Genomic DNA, 23,640 nt, shown 5'->3' on the forward strand with positions numbered 1-23,640 from the left:
TTCCTCATCTGTCCCTATCAGAATGGCCTGTGTTACCAGGAACTAGTTCCTCATCTGTCCCTATCAGAATGGCCTGTGTTACCAGGAACTAGTTCCTCATCTGTCCCTATCAGAATGGCCTGTGTTACCAGGAACTAGTTCCTCATCTGTCCCTATCAGAATGGCCTGTGTTACCAGGAACTAGTTCCTCATCTGTCCCTATCAGAATGGCCTGTGTTACCAGGAACTAGTTCCTCATCTGTCCCTATCAGAATGGCCTGTGTTACCAGGAACTAGTTCCTCATCTGTCCCTATCAGAATGGCCTGTGTTACCAGGAACTAGTTCCTCATCTGTCCCTATCAGAATGGCCTGTGTTACCAGGAACTAGTTCCTCATCTGTCCCTATCAGAATGGCCTGTGTTACCAGGAACTAGTTCCTCATCTGTCCCTATCAGAATGGCCTGTGTTACCAGGAACTAGTTCCTCATCTGTCCCTATCAGAATGGCCTGTGTTACCAGGAACTAGTTCCTCATCTGTCCCTATCAGAATGGCCTGTGTTACCAGGAACTAGTTCCTCATCTGTCCCTATCAGAATGGCCTGTGTTACCAGGAACTAGTTCCTCATCTGTCCCTATCAGAATGGCCTGTGTTACCAGGAACTAGTTCCTCATCTGTCCCTATCAGAATGGCCTGTGTTACCAGGAACTAGTTCCTCATCTGTCCCTATCAGAATGGCCTGTGTTACCAGGAACTAGTTCCTCATCTGTCCCTATCAGAATGGCCTGTGTTACCAGGAACTAGTTCCTCATCTGTCCCTATCAGAATGGCCTGTGTTACCAGGAACTAGTTCCTCATCTGTCCCTATCAGAATGGCCTGTGTTACCAGGAACTAGTTCCTCATCTGTCCCTATCAGAATGGCCTGTGTTACCAGGAACTAGTTCCTCATCTGTCCCTATCAGAATGGCCTGTGTTACCAGGAACTAGTTCCTCATCTGCCCCTATCAGATTTGTTTTTAACTGATTTGCCCAGTTAAATAAATGTTAAATAAAATAGTACAAATATCAGACAGTCACATACTGTAGGTATATCAGACAGTCACATACTGTAGGTATATCAGACAGTCACATACTGTAGGTATATCAGACAGAGCACATACTGTAGATATATCAGACAGTCACATACTGTAGATATATCAGACAGTCACATACTGTAGGTATATCAGACAGTCACATACTGTAGGTATATCAGACAGTCACATACTGTAGATATATCAGACAGTCACATACTGTAGGTTTATCAGACAGTCACATACTGTAGGTTTATCAGACAGTCACATACTGTAGGTTTATCAGACAGTCACATACTGTAGATATATCAGACAGTCACATACTGTAGGTTTATCAGACAGTCACATACTGTAGGTATATCAGACAGTCACATACTGTAGATATATCAGACAGTCACATACTGTATATATATCAGACAGTCACATACTGTATATATATCAGACAGTCACATACTGTAGGTTTATCAGACAGTCACATACTGTAGATATATCAGACAGAGCACATACTGTATGTATATCAGACATACTGTACAGTCGTGGCCAAAAGTTTTGAGAATTACACAAATATACATTTTCACAAAGTCCACTGCCTCAGTTTGTATCTTGGCAATTTGCACATACTCCAGAATGTTTCGAAGAGTGATCAGATTAATTGCAATTAATTGCAAAGTCCCTCTTTGCCATGCAAATGAACTGAATCCCCCAAAAACATTTCCACTGCATTTCAGCCCTGCCACAAAAGGACCAGCTGACATCATGTCAGTGATTCTCTCGTTAACACAGGTGTGAGTGTTGACGAGGACAAGGCTGGAGATCACTCTGTCATGTGGATTGAGTTCGAATAACAGAATGGAAGCTTCAAAAGGTGGGTGGTGCTTGGAATCATTGTTCTTCCTCTGTCAACCATGGTTACCTGCAAGGAAACACGTGCCGTCATCATTGCCTTGCACAAAAAGGGCTTTACAGGCAAGTATATTTCTGCCAGTAAGATTGCACCTAAATCCACCATTTATCGGACCCTCAAGAACTTCAAGGAGATCGGTCTGATAAACCTACAGTATGTGACTGTCTGATATACCTACAGTATGTGACTGTCTGATCACCTACAGTATGTGACTGTCTGATAAACCTACAGTATGTGACTGTCTGATAAACCTACAGTATGTGACTGTCTGATAAACCTACAGTATGTCCATCCTCTACTCAGTGTACTGCCATCCATCCTCTACTCAGTTAAATGCCATCCATCCTCTACTCAGTGTACTGCCATCCATCCTCTACTCAGTGTACTGCCATCCATCCTCTACTCAGTGAAATGCCATCCATCCTCTACTCAGTGTACTGCCATCCATCCTCTACTCAGTGTACTGCCATCCATCCTCTACTCAGTTAAATGCCATCCATCCTCTACTCAGTGTACTGCCATCCATCCTCTACTCAGTGAACTGCCATCCATCCTCTACTCAGTGTACTGCCATCCATCCTCTACTCAGTGTACTGCCATCCATCCTCTACTCAGTTAAATGCCATCCATCCTCTACTCAGTTAAATGCCATCCATCCTCTACTCAGTTAAATGCCATCCATCCTCTACTCAGTGTACTGCCATCCATCCTCTACTCAGTGTACTGCCATCCATCCTCTACTCAGTTAAATGCCATCCATCCTCTACTCAGTTAAATGCCATCCATCCTCTACTCAGTTAAATGCCATCCATCCTCTACTCAGTGTACTGCCATCCATCCTCTACTCAGTGTACTGCCATCCATCCTCTACTCAGTTAAATGCCATCCATCCTCTACTCAGTGTACTGCCATCCATCCTCTACTCAGTGAACTGCCATCCATCCTCTACTCAGTGTACTGCCATCCTTCCTCTACTCAGTTAAATGCCATCCATCCTCTACTCAGTGTACTGCCATCCATCCTCTACTCAGTGTACTGCCATCCATCCTCTACTCAGTGTACTGCCATCCATCCTCTACTCAGTGTACTGCCATCCATCCTCTACTCAGTGTACTGCCATCCATCCTCTACTCAGTTAAATGCCATCCATCCTCTACTCAGTGTACTGCCATCCATCCTCTACTCAGTGAACTGCCATCCATCCTCTACTCAGTGTACTGCCATCCATCCTCTACTCAGTGTACTGCCATCCATCCTCTACTCAGTGTACTGCCATCCATCCTCTACTCAGTTAAATGCCATCCATCCTCTACTCAGTGTACTGCCATCCATCCTCTACTCAGTGTACTGCCATCCATCCTCTACTCAGTTAAATGCCATCCATCCTCTACTCAGTTAAATGCCATCCATCCTCTACTCAGTTAAATGCCATCCATCCTCTACTCAGTGTACTGCCATCCATCCTCTACTCAGTGTACTGCCATCCATCCTCTACTCAGTTAAATGCCATCCATCCTCTACTCAGTGTACTGCCATCCATCCTCTACTCAGTGAACTGCCATCCATCCTCTACTCAGTGTACTGCCATCCATCCTCTACTCAGTGTACTGCCATCCATCCTCTACTCAGTGTACTGCCATCCATCCTCTACTCAGTGTACTGCCATCCATCCTCTACTCAGTTAAATGCCATCCATCCTCTACTCAGTGTACTGCCATCCATCCTCTACTCAGTGTACTGCCATCCATCCTCTACTCAGTTAAATGCCATCCATCCTCTACTCAGTTAAATGCCATCCATCCTCTACTCAGTTAAATGCCATCCATCCTCTACTCAGTGTACTGCCATCCATCCTCTACTCAGTGTACTGCCATCCATCCTCTACTCAGTTAAATGCCATCCATCCTCTACTCAGTGTACTGCCATCCATCCTCTACTCAGTTAAATGCCATCCATCCTCTACTCAGTGTACTGCCATCCATCCTCTACTCAGTGTACTGCCATCCATCCTCTACTCAGTGTACTGCCATCCATCCTCTACTCAGTGTACTGCCATCCATCCTCTACTCAGTGTACTGCCATCCATCCTCTACCTGAACTGAAACCACAATAACAATACCATATCATATAATACAAAACCCCTCTGGAATGGAAAAGTGAAAGGGATTGTTTCCTCTTTGTGTCACAGATGGTGGCAGATCCTTTGTAATGCTAATATCATATCATATCATACAGTGACTGGTCCTTTGTAATGCTAATATCATATCATACAGTGACTGGTCCTTTGTAATGCTAATATCATATCATCTCATACAGTGACTGGTCCTTTGTAATGCTAATATCATATCATACAGTGACTGGTCCTTTGTAATGCTAATATAATATCATATCATACAGTGACTGGTCCTTTGTAATGCTAATATCATATCATCTCATACAGTGACTGGTCCTTTGTAATGCTAATATCATATCATACAGTGACTGGTCCTTTGTAATGCTAATATCATATCATACAGTGACTGGTCCTTTGTAATGCTAATATCATATCATACTGTGACTGTGTGGCTTCAGAACTGGAACGATGTGTGACGCCAAAGCTGCAGTTCCTCAACATCTGCAGCCCGGCTCTGTGTACTAACCAACCAGTCAGCCAGACTGTCAGTTAGCCCTTCCGCTAGCCAGCCAGTCAGCCAGACAGTCAGCCTGTCTGCCAGCCAGCCGGTCAGTTAGCCCTTCCTCTAGCCAGCCAGACTGTCAGCCTGTCTGCCAGCCAGCCGGTCAGTTAGCCCTTCCGCTAGCCAGCCAGTCAGCCAGCCATCCAGTCAGCCATCCAGTCAGTCAGTCAGTCAGTCAGCCAACTAGTCAGCCAACCAGTCAGTTATCTTTCAGCTAGCCAGTCAGTCAGTCAGCCATTTAGCCAGCCAGCCATTCAGTCAGCCATTCAGCCAGTTAGTCAGCCAACTAGTCAGCCAACCAGTTAGTTATCTTTCAGCTAGCCAGTCAGTTAGTCAGCCATTCAGCCAGCCAGCCATTCATTAAGTCAGCCATTAAGCCATTCAGCCAGCAAGGCAGTCAATCAGCCAACCAGTCAGCCAGTAATTATTTAACCATTCAGAGTGAGAGCGAGCTTCTTCTGGAAGCTCTGAAAGGGTTTCTGGGTTTTCAGACGGCGGCGAGTCGTAATGCTCCGCTTGGCCTCCTGGGATTTGTCTGACCTTGACTTTCTTGGATTCTGCACAGCGCCAGGCTGTGTGTGTGTGTGTGTGTGCCTACATGTGTGTGTCTCTCTCCTGTGGTTAATGAACTCCCTGTCAGTGAGGTGGCCACATAGCCAGTGTGGTTGATTATGGTGAAACACACTGGTGAAACACACTACCCAGAGAGATTGAACAGTATGTTATGACTGATAGAGATATGGATATATATCCAGGTTGTTATGAACACTGATTTAAAGCAACAGGTGATCCAACCCCAATTCGAAGCCAAACTGTGGTTGATGTTACTTTTTAAAATGTATTTGACCTTTATTTAACCAGGCAAGTCAGTTAAGAACAAATTCTTATTTTCAATGACGGCCTAGGAACAGTGGGTTAACTGCCTGTTCAGGGGCAGAACGACAGATTTGTACCTTTTCAGCTCGGGGGTTTGAACTTGCAACCTTCCGGTTACTAGTCCAATGCTCTAACCACTAGGCTACCCTGCCGCCCCATTGTCTATTTACTAGGTTTGGGCGATTATACCGTTTATACCATATAGCGGGATATTTCTAAATACTGACGGTATTATTTTCAAGACTGCTTTTAAAAATTAGGTGATGCGGAGTGTGTGCTATTAGTATACTGTAACTATAATAAATATAACTATAGGTTATATTAGTATACTGTAACTATAATAAATATAACTATGGGTTATATTAGTATACTGTAACTATAATATATATAACTATAGGTTATATTAGTATACTGTAACTATAACTATAGGTTATATTAGTATACTGTAACTATAATATATATAACTATAGGTTATATTAGTATACTGTAACTATAATATATATATAACTATAGGTTATATTAGTATACTGTAACTATAATATATATAACTATAGGTTATATTAGTATACTGTAACTATAATATATATATAACTATAGGTTATATTAGTATACTGTAACTATAACTATAGGTTATATTAGTATACTGTAACTATAACTATAGGTTATATTAGTATACTGTAACTATAATATATATAACTATAGGTTATATTAGTATACTGTAACTATAATATATATAACTATAGGTTATATTAGTATACTGTAACTATAATATATATATAACTATAGGTTATATTAGTATACTGTAACTATAATAAATATAACTATAGGTTATATTAGTATACTGTAACTATAATATATATAGTAAGAGAGGTCAGACCAATGTGCTTTAGTAAGGGTCTTCCTCTTCTGATGAGGAGTAAGAGAGGTCGGACCAATGTGCTTTAGTAAGGGTCTTCCTCTTCTGATGAGGAGTAAGAGAGGTCGGACCAATGTGCTTTAGTAAGGGTCTTCCTCTTCTGATGAGGAGTAAGAGAGGTCGGACCAATGTGCTTTAGTAAGGGTCTTCCTCTTCTGATGAGGAGTAAGAGAGGTCGGACCAATGTGCTTTAGTAAGGGTCTTCCTCTTCTGATGAGGAGTAAGAGATGTCGGACCAATGTGCTTTAGTAAGGGTCTTCCTCTTCTGATGAGGAGTAAGAGAGGTCGGACCAATGTGCTTTAGTAAGGGTCTTCCTCTTCTGATGAGGAGTAAGAGAGGTCGGACCAATGTGCTTTAGTAAGGGTCTTCCTCTTCTGATGAGGAGTAAGAGAGGTCGGACCAATGTGCTTTAGTAAGGGTCTTCCTCTTCTGATGAGGAGTAAGAGATGTCGGACCAATGTGCTTTAGTAAGGGTCTTCCTCTTCTGATGAGGAGTAAGAGAGGTCGGACCAATGTGCTTTAGTAAGGGTCTTCCTCTTCTGATGAGGAGTAAGAGATGTCGGACCAATGTGCTTTAGTAAGGGTCTTCCTCTTCTGATGAGGAGTAAGAGAGGTCGGACCAATGTGCAGCGTGGTAAGTGTCCATTTTAGTGTATTAAACTAAACACTAAAGAATACAAAATAACAAAGTGAATGATACAAACCAAAACCAAAACAAACATTACAACAGGAAACATTCACCCACAACACAAAGGTGAAACCAGGCTACCTAAGTATGGTTCTCAATCAGGGACAACCAGGCTACCTAAGTATGGTATAATAAATAGAACTATAGGTTCAGTATAACTACAGGATCTTAGATGTGTAAAATACATTATATCCAGCTCAGGACTCCAACTAGTTTGATAACTTTCTAGCTATGTGGCAAAGTTTGGACACACCTACTCATTCAAGGTTTTTTCTTTTTTTTTCTTTAAAAAAACAACTATTTTCTACTTTGTTGAATAATAGTGAAGACATCAAAACTATGAAATAAGATTCTTCAAAGTAGCCACCCTTTGCCTTGATGACAGCTTAGCACCATCTTGGCATTCTCTCAACCAGCTTCACCTGGAATGCTTTTCTAACAGTCTTGAAGGAGTTCCCACATATGCTGAGCACTTGTTGGCTGCTCTTCCTTCATTCTACGGTCCGACTCATCCCAAACCATCTCAATTGGGTTGAGGTTAGGTGATTGTGGAGGCCAGGTCATCTGATGCAGCACTCCATCACTCTCCTTCTTGGTCAAATAGCCCTTACACAGCCTGGAGGTTTGTTGGGTCATCGTCCTGTTGAAAAACAAATGATCGTCCCACTAAGAGTAAAGCGCAAACCAGAAAAGCCAAAACCTTTGAAGAAACCCAGAGAGGAACCAGGCTATGAGGGGTGGCCAGTCCTCTTCTTGCTGTGCCGGGTGGAGTTTATAACAGAACATGGCCAAGATGTTCAAATGTTCATAAATGACCAGCAAGGTCCAATAATAATAAGGCAGAACAGTTAAATAATAATAATCACAGTGGTTGTAGAGGGTGCAGCAAGTCAGCACCTCAGGAGTAAATGTCAGTTGGCTTTTCATAGCTGATCATTAAGAGTATCTCTACCGCTCCTGCGGTCTCTAGAGAGTTGAAAACAGCAGGTCTGGAACAGGTAGCACGTCCGGTGAACAGCTCAGGGTTCCATAGCCGCAGGCAGAACAGTTGAAACTGGAGCAGCAGCACGGCCAGGTGGACTGGGGACAGCAAGGAGTCATCATGCCAGGTAGTCCTGTGGCATGGTCCTAGGGCTCAGGTCCTCCGAGAGAGAGAAAGAAAGAGAGAATTAGAGAGAGCATACTTAAATTCACACAGGACACCGGATAAGACAGGAGAAATACTCCAGATATACCAGACTGACACTAGCCCCCCGACACATGAACTACTGCAGCATAAATACTGTAGGCTGAGACAGGAGGGGTCAGGAGACACTGTGGCCCCATCCGATGATACCCCCAGACAGGGCCAAACAGGCAGGATATAACCCCACCCACTTTGCCAAAGCATAGCCCCCACACCACTAGAGGGATATCTTCAACCACCAACTTACCATCCTGAGACCATCCCGAGTATAGCCCACAAAGATCTCCGCCACGGCACAACCCAAGGGGGGGCGCCAACCCAGACAGGAAGACCACGTCAGTGATTCAACCCACTCAAGTGACGCACCCCTCCTAGGGATTACATGGAAGAGCACCAGTAAGCCAGTGACTCAGCCCCTGTAATAGGGTTAGAGGCAGAGAATCCCAGTGGAGAGAGGGGAACCGGCCAGGCAGAGACAGCAAGGGCGGTTCGTTGCTCCAGAGCCTTTCCGTTCACCTTCACACTCCTGGGCCAGACTACACTCAATCATATGACCTACTGAAGAGAAGAGTCTTCTCTTAAACGTTGAGACCGAGTCTGCGTCTCTCACATGGGTAGGCAGACCATACCATAAAAATGGAGCTCAATAGGAGAAAGCCCTGCCTCCAGCTGTTTGTTTAGAAATTCTAGGGACAAAATATATTTTGATGAACACTTTTCTGGTTACTACATGATTCCATATGTGTTATTTCACAGTTTTGATGTCTTCACTATTATTATAGAATGTAGAAAATAGTTTTTTTAATAAAGAAAACCCTTGAATGAGTAAGTAGAGTAATGAGTAGGTAGAGTAATGAGTAAGTAGAGTAATGAGTAAGTAGAGTAATGAGTAAGTAGAGTAATGAGTAGGTAGAGTAATGAGTAAGTCGAGTAATGAGTAGGTAGAGTAATGAGTAGGTAGAGTAATGAGTAGGTAGAGTAATGAGTAGGTAGAGTAATGAGTAGGTAGAGTAATGAGTAGGTAGAGTAATGAGTAAGTAGAGTAATGAGTAAGTAGAGTAATGAGTAGGTAGAGTAATGAGTAGGTAGAGTAATGAGTAAGTAGGTAGAGTAATGAGTAGGTAGAGTAATGAGTAAGTAGAGTAAATGAGTAATGAGTAAGAGTAATGAGTAAGTAGAGTAATGAGTAAGTAGAGTAATGAGTAAGTAGAGTAATGAGTAGGTAGAGTAATGAGTAGGTAGAGTAATGAGTAGGTAGAGTAATGAGTAGGTAGAGTAATGAGTAAGTAGAGTAATGAGTAAGTAGAGTAATGAGTAAGTAGAGTAATGAGTAAGTAGTAAGTGAGTAAGTAGAGTAATGAGTAAGTAGAGTAATGAGTAAGTAGAGTAATGAGTAAGTAGAGTAATGAGTAAGAGTAATGAGTAAGGTAGAGTAATGAGTAGGTAGAGTAATGAGTAAGTAGAGTAATGAGTAAGTAGAGTAATGAGTAAGTAGAGTAATGAGTAAGTAGAGTAATGAGTAAGTAGAGTAATGAGTAAGTAGAGTAATGAGTAAGTAGAGTAATGAGTAAGTAGAGTAATGAGTAGGTAGAGTAATGAGTAGTAAGTAGAGTAATGAGTAGGTAGAGTAGGTAGAGTAATGAGTAGGTAGAGTAATGAGTAATAGAGTAATGAGTAAGTAGAGTAATGAGAGTAATGAGTAGGTAGAGTAATGAGTAAGTAGAGTAATGAGTAGTAGAGTAATGAGTAAGTAGAGTAATGAGTAGGTAGAGTAATGAGTAAGTAGAGTAATGAGTAGGTAGAGTAATGAGTAGGTAGAGTAATGAGTAAGTAGAGTAATGAGTAGGTAGAGTAATGAGTAGGTAGAGTAATGAGTAAGTAGAGTAATGAGTAGGTAGAGTAATGAGTAGTAGAGTAATGAGTAAGTAGAGTAATAATGAGTAAGGTAGAGTAATGAGTAGGTAGAGTAATGAGTAAGTAGAGTAATGAGTAGGTAGAGTAATGAGTAAGTAGAGTAATGAGTAAGTAGAGTAATGAGTAGGTAGAGTAATGAGTAAGTAGAGTAATGAGTAAGTAGAGTAATGAGTAAGTAGAGTAATGAGTAAGTAGAGTAATGAGTAAGTAGAGTAATGAGTAGGTAGAGTAATGAGTAGGTAGAGTAATGAGTAAGTAGAGTAATGAGTAAGTAGAGTAATGAGTAATGAGTAAGTAGAGTAATGAGTAAGTAGAGTAATGAGTAGGTAGAGTAATGAGTAGGTAGAGTAATGAGTAAGTAGAGTAATGAGTAAGTAGAGTAATGAGTAAGTAGAGTAATGAGTAGGTAGAGTAATGAGTAGGTAGAGTAATGAGTAAGTAGAGTAATGAGTAAGTAGAGTAATGAGTAGTAGAGTAATGAGTAAGTAGAGTAATGAGTAGTAAGTAATGAGTAAGTAGAGTAATGAGTAAGTAGAGTAATGAGTAAGTAGAGTAATGAGTAGAGTAATGAGTAGAGTAATGAGTAAGTAGAGTAATGAGTAAGTAGAGTAATGAGTAGGTAGAGTAATGAGTAAGTAGAGTAATGAGTAAGTAGAGTAATGAGTAAGTAGAGTAATGTAGTAATGAGTAAGTAGAGTAATGAGTAAGTAGAGTAATGAGTAGGTAGAGTAATGAGTAGGTAGAGTAATGAGTAGGTAGAGTAATGAGTAATGAGTAAGTAGAGTAGGTGTGTCAACGTTTGACTGGTTCTGTATTTTTTTTATTTGTATATAATATTAATAATATATAAATATATAGAGGCTGGATTAGGGGTTATTTCCATAGAGGAGGATATGAGAGACAGATTGAGGCTGGATTAGGGGTTATTTCCATAGAGGAGGATATGAGAGACAGATTGAGGCTGGATTAGGGGTTATTTCCCTAGAGGAGGATATGAGAGACAGATTGAGGCTGGATTAGGGGTTATTTCCCTAGAGGAGGATATGAGAGAGACAGATTGAGGCTGGATTAGGGTTATTTCCTAGAGGAGGATATGAGAGACAGATTGAGGCTGGATTAGGGGTTATTTCCCTAGAGGAGGATATGAGAGAGACAGATTGAGGCTGGATTAGGGGTTATTTCCCTAGAGGAGGATATGAGAGAGACAGATTGAGGCTGGATTAGGGGTTATTTCCCTAGAGGAGGATATGAGAGACAGATTGAGGCTGGATTAGGGATTATTTCCCTAGAGGAGGATATGAGAGACAGATTGAGGCTGGATTAGGGGTTATTTCCCTAGAGGAGGATATGAGAGACAGATTAAGGCTGGATTAGGGGTTATTTCCATAGAGGAGGATATGAGAGACAGATTGAGGCTGGATTAGGGGTTATTTCCCTAGAGGAGGATATGAGAGACAGATTAAGGCTGGATTAGGGGTTATTTCCATAGAGGAGGATATGAGAGACAGATTGAGGCTGGATTAGGGGGGTTATTTCCCTAGAGGAGGATATGAGAGACAGATTGAGGCTGGATTAGGGGTTATTTCCCTAGAGGAGGATATAAGAGAGACAGATTGAGTCTGGATTAGGGGTTATTTCCCTAGAGGAGGATATGAGAGACAGATTGAGTCTGGATTAGGGGTTATTTCCCTAGAGGAGGATATGAGAGACAGATTGAGTCTGGATTAGGGGTTATTTCCCTAGAGGAGGATATGAGAGACAGATTGAGGCTGGATTAGGGGTTATTTCCCTAGAGGAGGATATGAGAGACAGATTGAGGCTGGATTAGGGGGGTTATTTCCCTAGAGGAGGATATGAGAGACAGATTGAGGCTGGATTAGGGGTTATTTCCCTAGAGGAGGATATGAGAGACAGATTGAGGCTGGATTAGGGGTTATTTCCCTAGAGGAGGATATAAGAGACAGATTGAGGCTGGATTAGGGGTTATTTCCCTAGAGGAGGATATAAGAGAGACAGATTGAGGCTGGATTAGGGGTTATTTCCATAGAGGAGGATATGAGAGACAGATTGAGGCTGGATTAGGGTTATTTCCTAGAGGAGGATATAAGAGAGACAGATTGAGGTGGATTAGGGTTATTTCCCTAGAGGAGGATATGAGAGAGAGACAGATTGAGGCTGGATTAGGGGTTATTTCCCTAGAGGAGGATATAAGAGAGACAGATTGAGGCTGGATTAGGGGTTATTTCCCTAGAGGAGGATATGAGAGACAGATTGAGGCTGGATTAGGGGTTATTTCCCTAGAGGAGGATATGAGAGACAGATTGAGGCTGGATTAGGGGTTATTTCCCTAGAGGAGGATATGAGAGAGACATATTGAGTCTGGATTAGGGGTTATTTCCCTAGAGGAGGATATGAGAGACAGATTGAGGCTGGATTAGGGGTTATTTCCATAGAGGAGGATATGAGAGACAGATTGAGGCTGGATTAGGGTTTATTTCCCTAGAGGAGGATATGAGAGAGACAGATTGAGGCTGGATTAGGGGTTATTTCCCTAGAGGAGGATATGAGAGACAGATTGAGGCTGGATTAGGGGTTATTTCCCTAGAGGAGGATATGAGAGAGACAGATTGAGGCTGGATTAGGGGTTATTTCCCTAGAGGAGGATATGAGAGAGACAGATTGAGGCTGGATTAGGGGTTATTTCCCTAGAGGAGGATATGAGAGACAGATTGAGGCTGGATTAGGGATTATTTCCCTAGAGGAGGATATGAGAGACAGATTGAGGCTGGATTAGGGGTTATTTCCCTAGAGGAGGATATGAGAGACAGATTGAGGCTGGATTAGGGGTTATTTCCCTAGAGGAGGATATGAGAGACAGATTAAGGCTGGATTAGGGGTTATTTCCATAGAGGAGGATATGAGAGACAGATTGAGGCTGGATTAGGGGTTATTTCCCTAGAGGAGGATATGAGAGACAGATTAAGGCTGGATTAGGGGTTATTTCCATAGAGGAGGATATGAGAGACAGATTGAGGCTGGATTAGGGGGGTTATTTCCCTAGAGGAGGATATGAGAGACAGATTGAGGCTGGATTAGGGGTTATTTCCCTAGAGGAGGATATAAGAGAGACAGATTGAGTCTGGATTAGGGGTTATTTCCCTAGAGGAGGATATGAGAGACAGATTGAGTCTGGATTAGGGGTTATTTCCCTAGAGGAGGATATGAGAGACAGATTGAGTCTGGATTAGGGGTTATTTCCCTAGAGGAAGATATGAGAGACAGATTGAGGCTGGATTAGGGGTTATTTCCCTAGAGGAGGATATGAGAGACAGATTGAGGCTGGATTAGGGGGGTTATTTCCCTAGAGGAGGATATGAGAGACAGATTGAGGCTGGATTAGGGGTTATTTCCCTAGAGGAGGATATGAGAGACAGATTGAGGCTGGATTAGGGGTTATTTCCCTAGAGGAGGATATAAGAGACAGATTGAGGCTGGATTAGGGGTTATTTCCCTAGAGGAGGATATGAGAGACAGATTGAGGCTGGATTAGGGGTTATTTCCCTAGAGGAGGATATAAGAGAGACAGATTGAGGCTGGATTAGGGGTTATTTCCATAGAGGAGGATATGAGAGACAGATTGAGGCTGGATTAGGGGTTATTTCCCTAGAGGAGGATATAAGAGAGACAGATTGAGGGTGGATTAGGGGTTATTTCCCTAGAGGAGGATATGAGAGAGACAGATTGAGGCTGGATTAGGGGTAATTTCCCTAGAGGAGGATATAAGAGAGACAGATTGAGGCTGGATTAGGGGTTATTTCCCTAGAGGAGGATATGAGAGACAGATTGAGGCTGGATTAGGGGTTATTTCCCTAGAGGAGGATATGAGAGACAGATTGAGGCTGGATTAGGGGTTATTTCCCTAGAGGAGGATATGAGAGAGACATATTGAGTCTGGATTAGGGGTTATTTCCCTAGAGGAGGATATGAGAGACAGATTGAGGCTGGATTAGGGGTTATTTCCCTAGAGGAGGATATGAGAGACAGATTGAGGCTGGATTAGGGGTTATTTCCCTAGAGGAGGATATGAGAGAGACAGATTGAGGCTGGATTAGGGGTTATTTACCTAGAGGAGGATATGAGAGAGACAGATTGAGGCTGGATTAGGGGTTATTTCCCTAGAGGAGGATATGAGAGACAGATTGAGGCTGGATTAGGGATTATTTCCCTAGAGGAGGATATGAGAGACAGATTGAGGCTGGATTAGGGGTTATTTCCCTAGAGGAGGATATGAGAGAGACAGATTGAGGCTGGATTAGGGGTTATTTCCCTAGAGGAGGATATGAGAGAGACAGATTGAGGCTGGATTAGGGCTTATTTCCCTAGAGGAGGATATGAGAGACAGATTGAGGCTGGATTAGGGGTTATTTCCTTAGAGGAGGATATGAGAGAGACATATTGAGGCTGGATTAGGGGTTATTTCCCTAGAGGAGGATATGAGAGACAGATTGAGGCTGGATTAGGGGTTATTTCCCTAGAGGAGGATATGAGAGACAGATTGAGGCTGGATTAGGGGTTATTTCCCTAGAGGAGGATATAAGAGAGACAGGTTGAGGCTGGATTAGGGGTTATTTCCCTAGAGGAGGATATAAGAGAGACAGATTGAGGCTGGATTAGGGGTTATTTCCCTAGAGGAGGATATAAGAGAGACAGATTGAGGCTGGATTAGGGGTTATTTCCCTAGAGGAGGATATGAGAGAGACAGATTGAGGCTGGATTAGGGGTTATTTCCCTAGAGGAGGATATAAGAGAGACAGATTGAGGCTGGATTAGGGGTTATTTCCCTAGAGGAGGATATGAGAGACAGATTGAGGCTGGATTAGGGGTTATTTCCCTAGAGGAGGATATGAGAGACAGATTGAGGCTGGATTAGGGGTTATTTCCCTAGAGGAGGATATAAGAGAGACAGATTGAGGCTGGATTAGGGGTTATTTCCCTAGAGCAGGATATGAGAGACAGATTGAGGCTGGATCAGGGGCGTTATTTCCCTAGAGGAGGATATGAGAGACAGATTGAGGCTGGATTAGGGGGGTTATTTCCCAAGAGGAGGATATGAGAGAGACAGATTGAGGCTGGATCAGGGGCGTTATTTCCCTAGAGGAGGATATGAGAGAGACAGATTGAGAGTGGATTAGGGGTTATTTCCCTAGAGGAGGATATGAGAGAGACAGATTGAGGCTGGATTAGGGGTTATTTCCCTAGAGGAGGATATGAGAGAGACAGATTGAGGCTGGATTAGGGGTTATTTCCCTAGAGGAGGATATGAGAGACAGATTGAGGCTGGATTAGGGATTATTTCCCTAGAGGAGGATATGAGAGACAGATTGAGGCTGGATTAGGGGTTATTTCCCTAGAGGAGGATATGAGAGAGACAGATTGAGGCTGGATTAGGGGTTATTTCCCTAGAGGAGGATATGAGAGAGACAGATTGAGGCTGGATTAGGGGTTATTTCCCTAGAGGAGGATATGAGAGACAGATTGAGGCTGGATTAGGGGTTATTTCCTTAGAGGAGGATATGAGAGAGACATATTGAGGCTGGATTAGGGGTTATTTCCCTAGAGGAGGATATGAGAGACAGATTGAGGCTGGATTAGGGGTTATTTCCCTAGAGGAGGATATGAGAGACAGATTGAGGCTGGATTAGGGGTTATTTCCCTAGAGGAGGATATAAGAGAGACAGGTTGAGGCTGGATTAGGGGTTATTTCCCTAGAGGAGGATATAAGAGAGACAGATTGAGGCTGGATTAGGGGTTATTTCCCTAGAGGAGGATATAAGAGAGACAGATTGAGGCTGGATTAGGGGTTATTTCCCTAGAGGAGGATATGAGAGAGACAGATTGAGGCTGGATTAGGGGTTATTTCCCTAGAGGAGGATATATGAGAGACAGATTGAGGCTGGATTAGGGGTTATTTCCCTAGAGGAGGATATGAGAGACAGATTGAGGCTGGATTAGGGGTTATTTCCCTAGAGGAGGATATGAGAGACAGATTGAGGCTGGATTAGGGGTTATTTCCCTAGAGGAGGATATAAGAGAGACAGATTGAGGCTGGATTAGGGGTTATTTCCCTAGAGCAGGATATGAGAGACAGATTGAGGCTGGATCAGGGGCGTTATTTCCCTAGAGGAGGATATGAGAGACAGATTGAGGCTGGATTAGGGGGGTTATTTCCCAAGAGGAGGATATGAGAGAGACAGATTGAGGCTGGATCAGGGGCGTTATTTCCCTAGAGGAGGATATGAGAGAGACAGATTGAGGCTGGATTAGGGGTTATTTCCCTAGAGGAGGATATGAGAGAGACAGATTGAGGCTGGATTAGGGGTTATTTCCCTAGAGGAGGATATGAGAGAGACAGATTGAGGCTGGATTAGGGGTTATTTCCCTAGAGGAGGATATGAGAGACAGATTGAGGCTGGATTAGGGGTTATTTCCCTAGAGCAGGATATGAGAGACAGATTGAGGCTGGATTAGGGGTTATTTCCCTAGAGGAGGATATGAGAGACAGATTGAGGCTGGATTAGGGGTTATTTCCATAGAGGAGGATATGAGAGACAGATTGAGGCTGGATTAGGGGTTATTTCCATAGAGGAGGATATGAGAGACAGATTGAGGCTGGATTAGGGGTTATTTCCCTAGAGCAGGATATGAGAGACAGATTGAGGCTGGATTAGGGGTTATTTCCATAGAGGAGGATATGAGAGACAGATTGAGGCTGGATTAGGGGTTATTTCCATAGAGGAGGATATGAGAGACAGATTGAGGCTGGATTAGGGGTTATTTCCCTAGAGCAGGATATGAGAGACAGATTGAGGCTGGATTATGGGTTATTTCCATAGAGGAGGATATGAGAGAGACAGATTGAGGCTGGATTAGGGGGGTTATTTCCCTAGAGGAGGATATGAGAGAGACATACTGAGGCTGGATTAGGCGGGTTATTTCCCTAGAGCAGGATATAAGAGAGACAGATTAAAGCTGGATTAGGGGGTTGTTTCATTAAGGAGGATATGAGAGAGACAGATTGAGGCTGGATTAGGGGGTTATTTCACTAGAGCAGGATATAAGAGAGACAGATTAAGGCTGGATTAGGGGTTGTTTCATTAAGGAGGATATGAGAGAGACAGATTGAGGCTGGATTAGGGGTTATTTCACTAGAAGGGGATGAGAGAGAGACAGATAGAGGCTGGATTAGGGGGTTATTTCCCTAGAGGTGGATATGAGAGAGACAGATTGAGGCTGGATCAGGGGGGTTATTTCCCTAGAGGAGGCTATGAGAGAGACAGTTTGAGGCTGGATTAGGGGGGGGGTTCCCTAGAGGAGGATATGAGAGAGACAGTTTGAGGCTGGATTAGGGGTTATTTCCCAAGAGGAGGATATGAGAGACAGATTGAATCTGGATTAAGGGTTATTTCACTAGAGGAGGATATGAGAGAGACAGATTGAGGCTGGATTAGATGTTATTTCCCTAGAGGAGGATATGAGAGAGACAGATTGAGGGTGGATTAGGGTTTATTTCCCTAGAGGAGGATGAGAGAGAGACAGATTGAGGCTGGATTAGGGGGGGTATTTCCCAAGAGGAGGATATGAGAGAGACAGATTGAGGCTGGATTAGATGTTATTTCCCTAGAGGAGGATATGAGAGAGACAGATTGAGGGTGGATTAGGGTTTATTTCCCTAGAGGAGGATGAGAGAGAGACAGATTGAGGCTGGATTAGGGGGGTTATTTCCCAAGAGGAGGATATGAGAGAGACAGATTGAGGCTGGATTAGGGGAGTTATTTCCCTAGAGGAGGATATGAGAGAGACAGATTAAGGCTGGATTAGGGGGGTTGTTTCACTAAGGAGGATATGAGAGAGACATATTGAGGCTGGATTAGGGGTTATTTCACTAGAGGAGGATATGAGAGAGACATATTGAGGATGGATTAGGCGGGTTATTTCCCTAGAGCGGGATATAAGAGAGACAGATTAAGGCTGGATTAGGGGGGTTGTTTCATTAAGGAGGATATGAGAGAGACAGATTGAGGCTGGATTAGGGGGGTTGTGTCACTAAGAAGGATATGAGAGAGACAGATTGAGGCTGGATTAGGGGTTATTTCACTAGAGGAGGATATGAGAGAGACATATTGAGTCTGGATTAGGGTTTTTTTCACAAGAGGAGGATATGAGAGACAGATTGAGGCTGGATTAGGGGTTATTTCCATAGAGGAGGATATGAGAGACAGATTGAGGCTGGATTAGGGGTTATTTCCCTAGAGCAGGATATGAGAGACAGATTGAGGATGGATTAGGGGTTATTTCCATAGAGGAGGATATGAGAGACAGATTGAGGCTGGATTAGGGGTTATTTCCATAGAGGAGGATATGAGAGACAGATTGAGGCTGGATTAGGGGTTATTTCCATAGAGGAGGATATGAGAGACAGATTGAGGCTGGATTAGGGGTTATTTCCCTAGAGCAGGATATGAGAGACAGATTGAGGCTGGATTAGGGGTTATTTCCATAGAGGAGGATATGAGAGAGACAGATTGAGGGTGGATTAGGGTTTATTTCCCTAGAGGAGGATGAGAGAGAGACAGATTAAGGCTGGATTAGGGGGGTTGTTTCACTAAGGAGGATATGAGAGAGACATATTGAGGCTGGATTAGGGGTTATTTCACTAGAGGAGGATATGAGAGAGACATATTGAGGATGGATTAGGCGGGTTATTTCCCTAGAGCGGGATATAAGAGAGACAGATTAAGGCTGGATTAGGGGGGTTGTTTCATTAAGGAGGATATGAGAGAGACAGATTGAGGCTGGATTAGGGGGGTTGTGTCACTAAGAAGGATATGAGAGAGACAGATTGAGGCTGGATTAGGGGTTATTTCACTAGAGGAGGATATGAGAGAGACATATTGAGTCTGGATTAGGGTTTTTTTCACAAGAGGAGGATATGAGAGACAGATTGAGGCTGGATTAGGGGGTTATTTCCATAGAGGAGGATATGAGAGACAGATTGAGGCTGGATTAGGGGTTATTTCCCTAGAGCAGGATATGAGAGACAGATTGAGGCTGGATTAGGGGTTATTTCCATAGAGGAGGATATGAGAGACAGATTGAGGCTGGATTAGGGGTTATTTCCATAGAGGAGGATATGAGAGACAGATTGAGGCTGGATTAGGGGTTATTTCCCTAGAGCAGGATATGAGAGACAGATTGAGGCTGGATTAGGGGTTATTTCCATAGAGGAGGATATGAGAGACAGATTGAGGCTGGATTAGGGGTTATTTCCATAGAGGAGGATATGAGAGAGACAGATTGAGGCTGGATTAGGGGTTATTTCCATAGAGGAGGATATGAGAGACAGATTGAGGCTGGATTAGGGGTTATTTCCCTAGAGCAGGATATGAGAGACAGATTGAGGCTGGATTAGGGGTTATTTCCATAGAGGAGGATATGAGAGAGACAGATTGAGGGTGGATTAGGGTTTATTTCCCTAGAGGAGGATGAGAGAGAGACAGATTAAGGCTGGATTAGGGGGGTTGTTTCACTAAGGAGGATATGAGAGAGACATATTGAGGCTGGATTAGGGGTTATTTCACTAGAGGAGGATATGAGAGAGACATATTGAGGATGGATTAGGCGGGTTATTTCCCTAGAGCGGGATATAAGAGAGACAGATTAAGGCTGGATTAGGGGGGTTGTTTCATTAAGGAGGATATGAGAGAGACAGATTGAGGCTGGATTAGGGGGGTTGTGTCACTAAGAAGGATATGAGAGAGACAGATTGAGGCTGGATTAGGGGTTATTTCACTAGAGGAGGATATGAGAGAGACATATTGAGTCTGGATTAGGGTTTTTTTCACAAGAGGAGGATATGAGAGACAGATTGAGGCTGGATTAGGGGTTATTTCCATAGAGGAGGATATGAGAGACAGATTGAGGCTGGATTAGGGGTTATTTCCCTAGAGCAGGATATGAGAGACAGATTGAGGCTGGATTAGGGGTTATTTCCATAGAGGAGGATATGAGAGACAGATTGAGGCTGGATTAGGGGTTATTTCCATAGAGGAGGATATGAGAGACAGATTGAGGCTGGATTAGGGGTTATTTCCATAGAGGAGGATATGAGAGACAGATTGAGGCTGGATTAGGGGTTATTTCCCTAGAGCAGGATATGAGAGACAGATTGAGGCTGGATTATGGGTTATTTCCATAGAGGAGGATATGAGAGAGACAGATTGAGGCTGGATTAGGGGGGTTATTTCCCTAGAGGAGGATATGAGAGAGACATACTGAGGCTGGATTAGGCGGGTTATTTCCCTAGAGCAGGATATAAGAGAGACAGATTAAAGCTGGATTAGGGGGGTTGTTTCATTAAGGAGGATATGAGAGAGACAGATTGAGGCTGGATTAGGGGGGTTATTTCACTAGAGCAGGATATAAGAGAGACAGATTAAGGCTGGATTAGGGGGGTTGTTTCATTAAGGAGGATATGAGAGAGACAGATTGAGGCTGGATTAGGGGTTATTTCACTAGAAGGGGATGAGAGAGAGACAGATAGAGGCTGGATTAGGGGGGTTATTTCCCTAGAGGTGGATATGAGAGAGACAGATTGAGGCTGGATCAGGGGGGTTATTTCCCTAGAGGAGGCTATGAGAGAGACAGTTTGAGGCTGGATTAGGGGGGGGTTCCCTAGAGGAGGATATGAGAGAGACAGTTTGAGGCTGGATTAGGGGTTATTTCCCAAGAGGAGGATATGAGAGACAGATTGAATCTGGATTAAGGGTTATTTCACTAGAGGAGGATATGAGAGAGACAGATTGAGGCTGGATTAGATGTTATTTCCCTAGAGGAGGATATGAGAGAGACAGATTGAGGGTGGATTAGGGTTTATTTCCCTAGAGGAGGATGAGAGAGAGACAGATTGAGGCTGGATTAGGGGGGTTATTTCCCAAGAGGAGGATATGAGAGAGACAGATTGAGGCTGGATTAGGGGGGTTATTTCCCTAGAGGAGGATATGAGAGAGACAGATTAAGGCTGGATTAGGGGGGTTGTTTCACTAAGGAGGATATGAGAGAGACATATTGAGGCTGGATTAGGGGTTATTTCACTAGAGGAGGATATGAGAGAGACATATTGAGGATGGATTAGGCGGGTTATTTCCCTAGAGCGGGATATAAGAGAGACAGATTAAGGCTGGATTAGGGGGGTTGTTTCATTAAGGAGGATATGAGAGAGACAGATTGAGGCTGGATTAGGGGGGTTGTTTCACTAAGGAGGATATGAGAGAGACAGATTGAGGCTGGATTAGGGGTTATTTCACTAGAGGAGGATATGAGAGAGACATATTGAGTCTGGATTAGGGTTTTTTTCACAAGAGGAGGATATGAGAGACAGATTGAGGCTGGATTAGGGGTTATTTCCATAGAGGAGGATATGAGAGACAGATTGAGGCTGGATTAGGGGTTATTTCCCTAGAGCAGGATATGAGAGACAGATTGAGGCTGGATTAGGGGTTATTTCCATAGAGGAGGATATGAGAGACAGATTGAGGCTGGATTAGGGGTTATTTCCATAGAGGAGGATATGAGAGACAGATTGAGGCTGGATTAGGGGTTATTTCCATAGAGGAGGATATGAGAGACAGATTGAGGCTGGATTAGGGGTTATTTCCCTAGAGCAGGATATGAGAGACAGATTGAGGCTGGATTAGGGGTTATTTCCATAGAGGAGGATATGAGAGAGACATATTGAGGCTGGATTAGGCGGGTTATTTCCCTAGAGCAGGATATAAGAGAGACAGATTAAAGATGGATTAGGGGGGTTGTTTCATTAAGGAGGATATGAGAGAGACAGATTGAGGCTGGATTAGGGGGGTTATTTCACTAGAGCAGGATATGAGAGAGACAGATTAAGGCTGGATTAGGGGGGTTGTTTCATTAAGGAGGATATGAGAGAGACAGATTGAGGCTGGATTAGGGGTTATTTCACTAGAAGGGGATGAGAGAGAGACAGATAGAGGCTGGATTAGGGGGGTTATTTCCCTAGAGGTGGATATGAGAGAGACAGTTTGAGGCTGGATTAGGGGGGGGTTCCCTAGAGGAGGATATGAGAGAGACAGTTTGAGGCTGGATTAGGGGTTATTTCCCAAGAGGAGGATATGAGAGACAGATTGAATCTGGATTAAGGGTTATTTCACTAGAGGAGGATATGAGAGAGACAGATTGAGGCTGGATTAGATGTTATTTCCCTAGAGGAGGATATGAGAGAGACAGATTGAGGGTGGATTAGGGTTTATTTCCCTAGAGGAGGATGAGAGAGAGACAGATTGAGGCTGGATTAGGGGGGTTATTTCCCAAGAGGAGGATATGAGAGAGACAGATTGAGGCTGGATTAGGGGGGTTATTTCCCTAGAGGAGGATATGAGAGAGACAGATTAAGGCTGGATTGGTGGGGTTGTTTCACTAAGGAGGATATGATAGAGACATATTGAGGCTGGATTAGGGGTTATTTCACTAGAGGAGGATATGAGAGAGACATATTGAGGATGGATTAGGCGGGTTATTTCCCTAGAGCGGGATATAAGAGAGACAGATTAAGGCTGGATTAGGGGGGTTGTTTCATTAAGGAGGATATGAGAGAGACAGATTGAGGCTGGATTAGGGGGGTTGTTTCACTAAGGAGGATATGAGAGAGACAGATTGAGGCTGGATTAGGGGTTATTTCACTAGAGGAGGATATGAGAGAGACATATTGAGTCTGGATTAGGGTTTTTTTCACAAGAGGAGGATATGAGAGAGACATATTGAGGATGGATTAGGCGGGTTATTTCCCTAGAGCAGGATATAAGAGAGACAGATTGAGGCTGGATTAGGGGGGTTATTTCCCAAGAGGAGGATATGAGAGAGACAGATTGAGGCTGGATTAGGGGGGTTATTTCAATAGAGGAGGATATGAGAGAGACATATTGAGGATGGATTAGGCGGGTTATTTCCCTAGAGCAGGATATGAGAGAGACAGATTAAAGATGGATTAGGGGGGTTGTTTCATTAAGGAGGATATGAGAGAGACAGGTTGAGGATGGATAGGTTTTTTTCCCCCCTAAAGGAGGATATGAGAGAGACAGTTTGAGGCTGGATTAGGGGGGTTATTTCACGAGAGGAGGATATGAGAGAGACAGATTGAGGCTGGATTAGGGGTTGTTTCACGAGAGGAGGATATGAGAGAGACAGATTGAGGCTGGATTAGGGGTTATTTCCCTAGAGGGGGATGAGAGAGAGACAGATAGAGGCTGGATTAGGGGGGTTATTTCCCTAGAGGAGGATATGAGAGAGACAGATTAAGGCTGGATTAGGGGTTATTTCCCTAGAGGAGGATGAGAGAGAGACAGA

At 43.4% G+C, this 23,640-nt stretch overlaps 1 protein-coding gene across 1 annotated transcript in view; it reads left to right on the top strand.

Annotated features, from left to right (window-relative positions):
- The first annotated feature begins 1,954 nt into the window (after positions 1-1,954).
- The window catches only part of LOC115129118 (neurite extension and migration factor-like), a 43,935-nt gene continuing 22,249 nt past the window's right edge, over positions 1,955-23,640 (top strand). Inside the window, 1 exon segment of the mRNA XM_065019012.1 lies at positions 1,955-2,090. Within this exon segment, the coding sequence (XP_064875084.1) occupies positions 1,955-2,090 (136 nt within the window).

Source organism: Oncorhynchus nerka, linkage group LG5, assembly GCF_034236695.1.
Source record: "Oncorhynchus nerka isolate Pitt River linkage group LG5, Oner_Uvic_2.0, whole genome shotgun sequence".
Lineage (NCBI taxonomy): Eukaryota > Metazoa > Chordata > Actinopteri > Salmoniformes > Salmonidae > Oncorhynchus > Oncorhynchus nerka.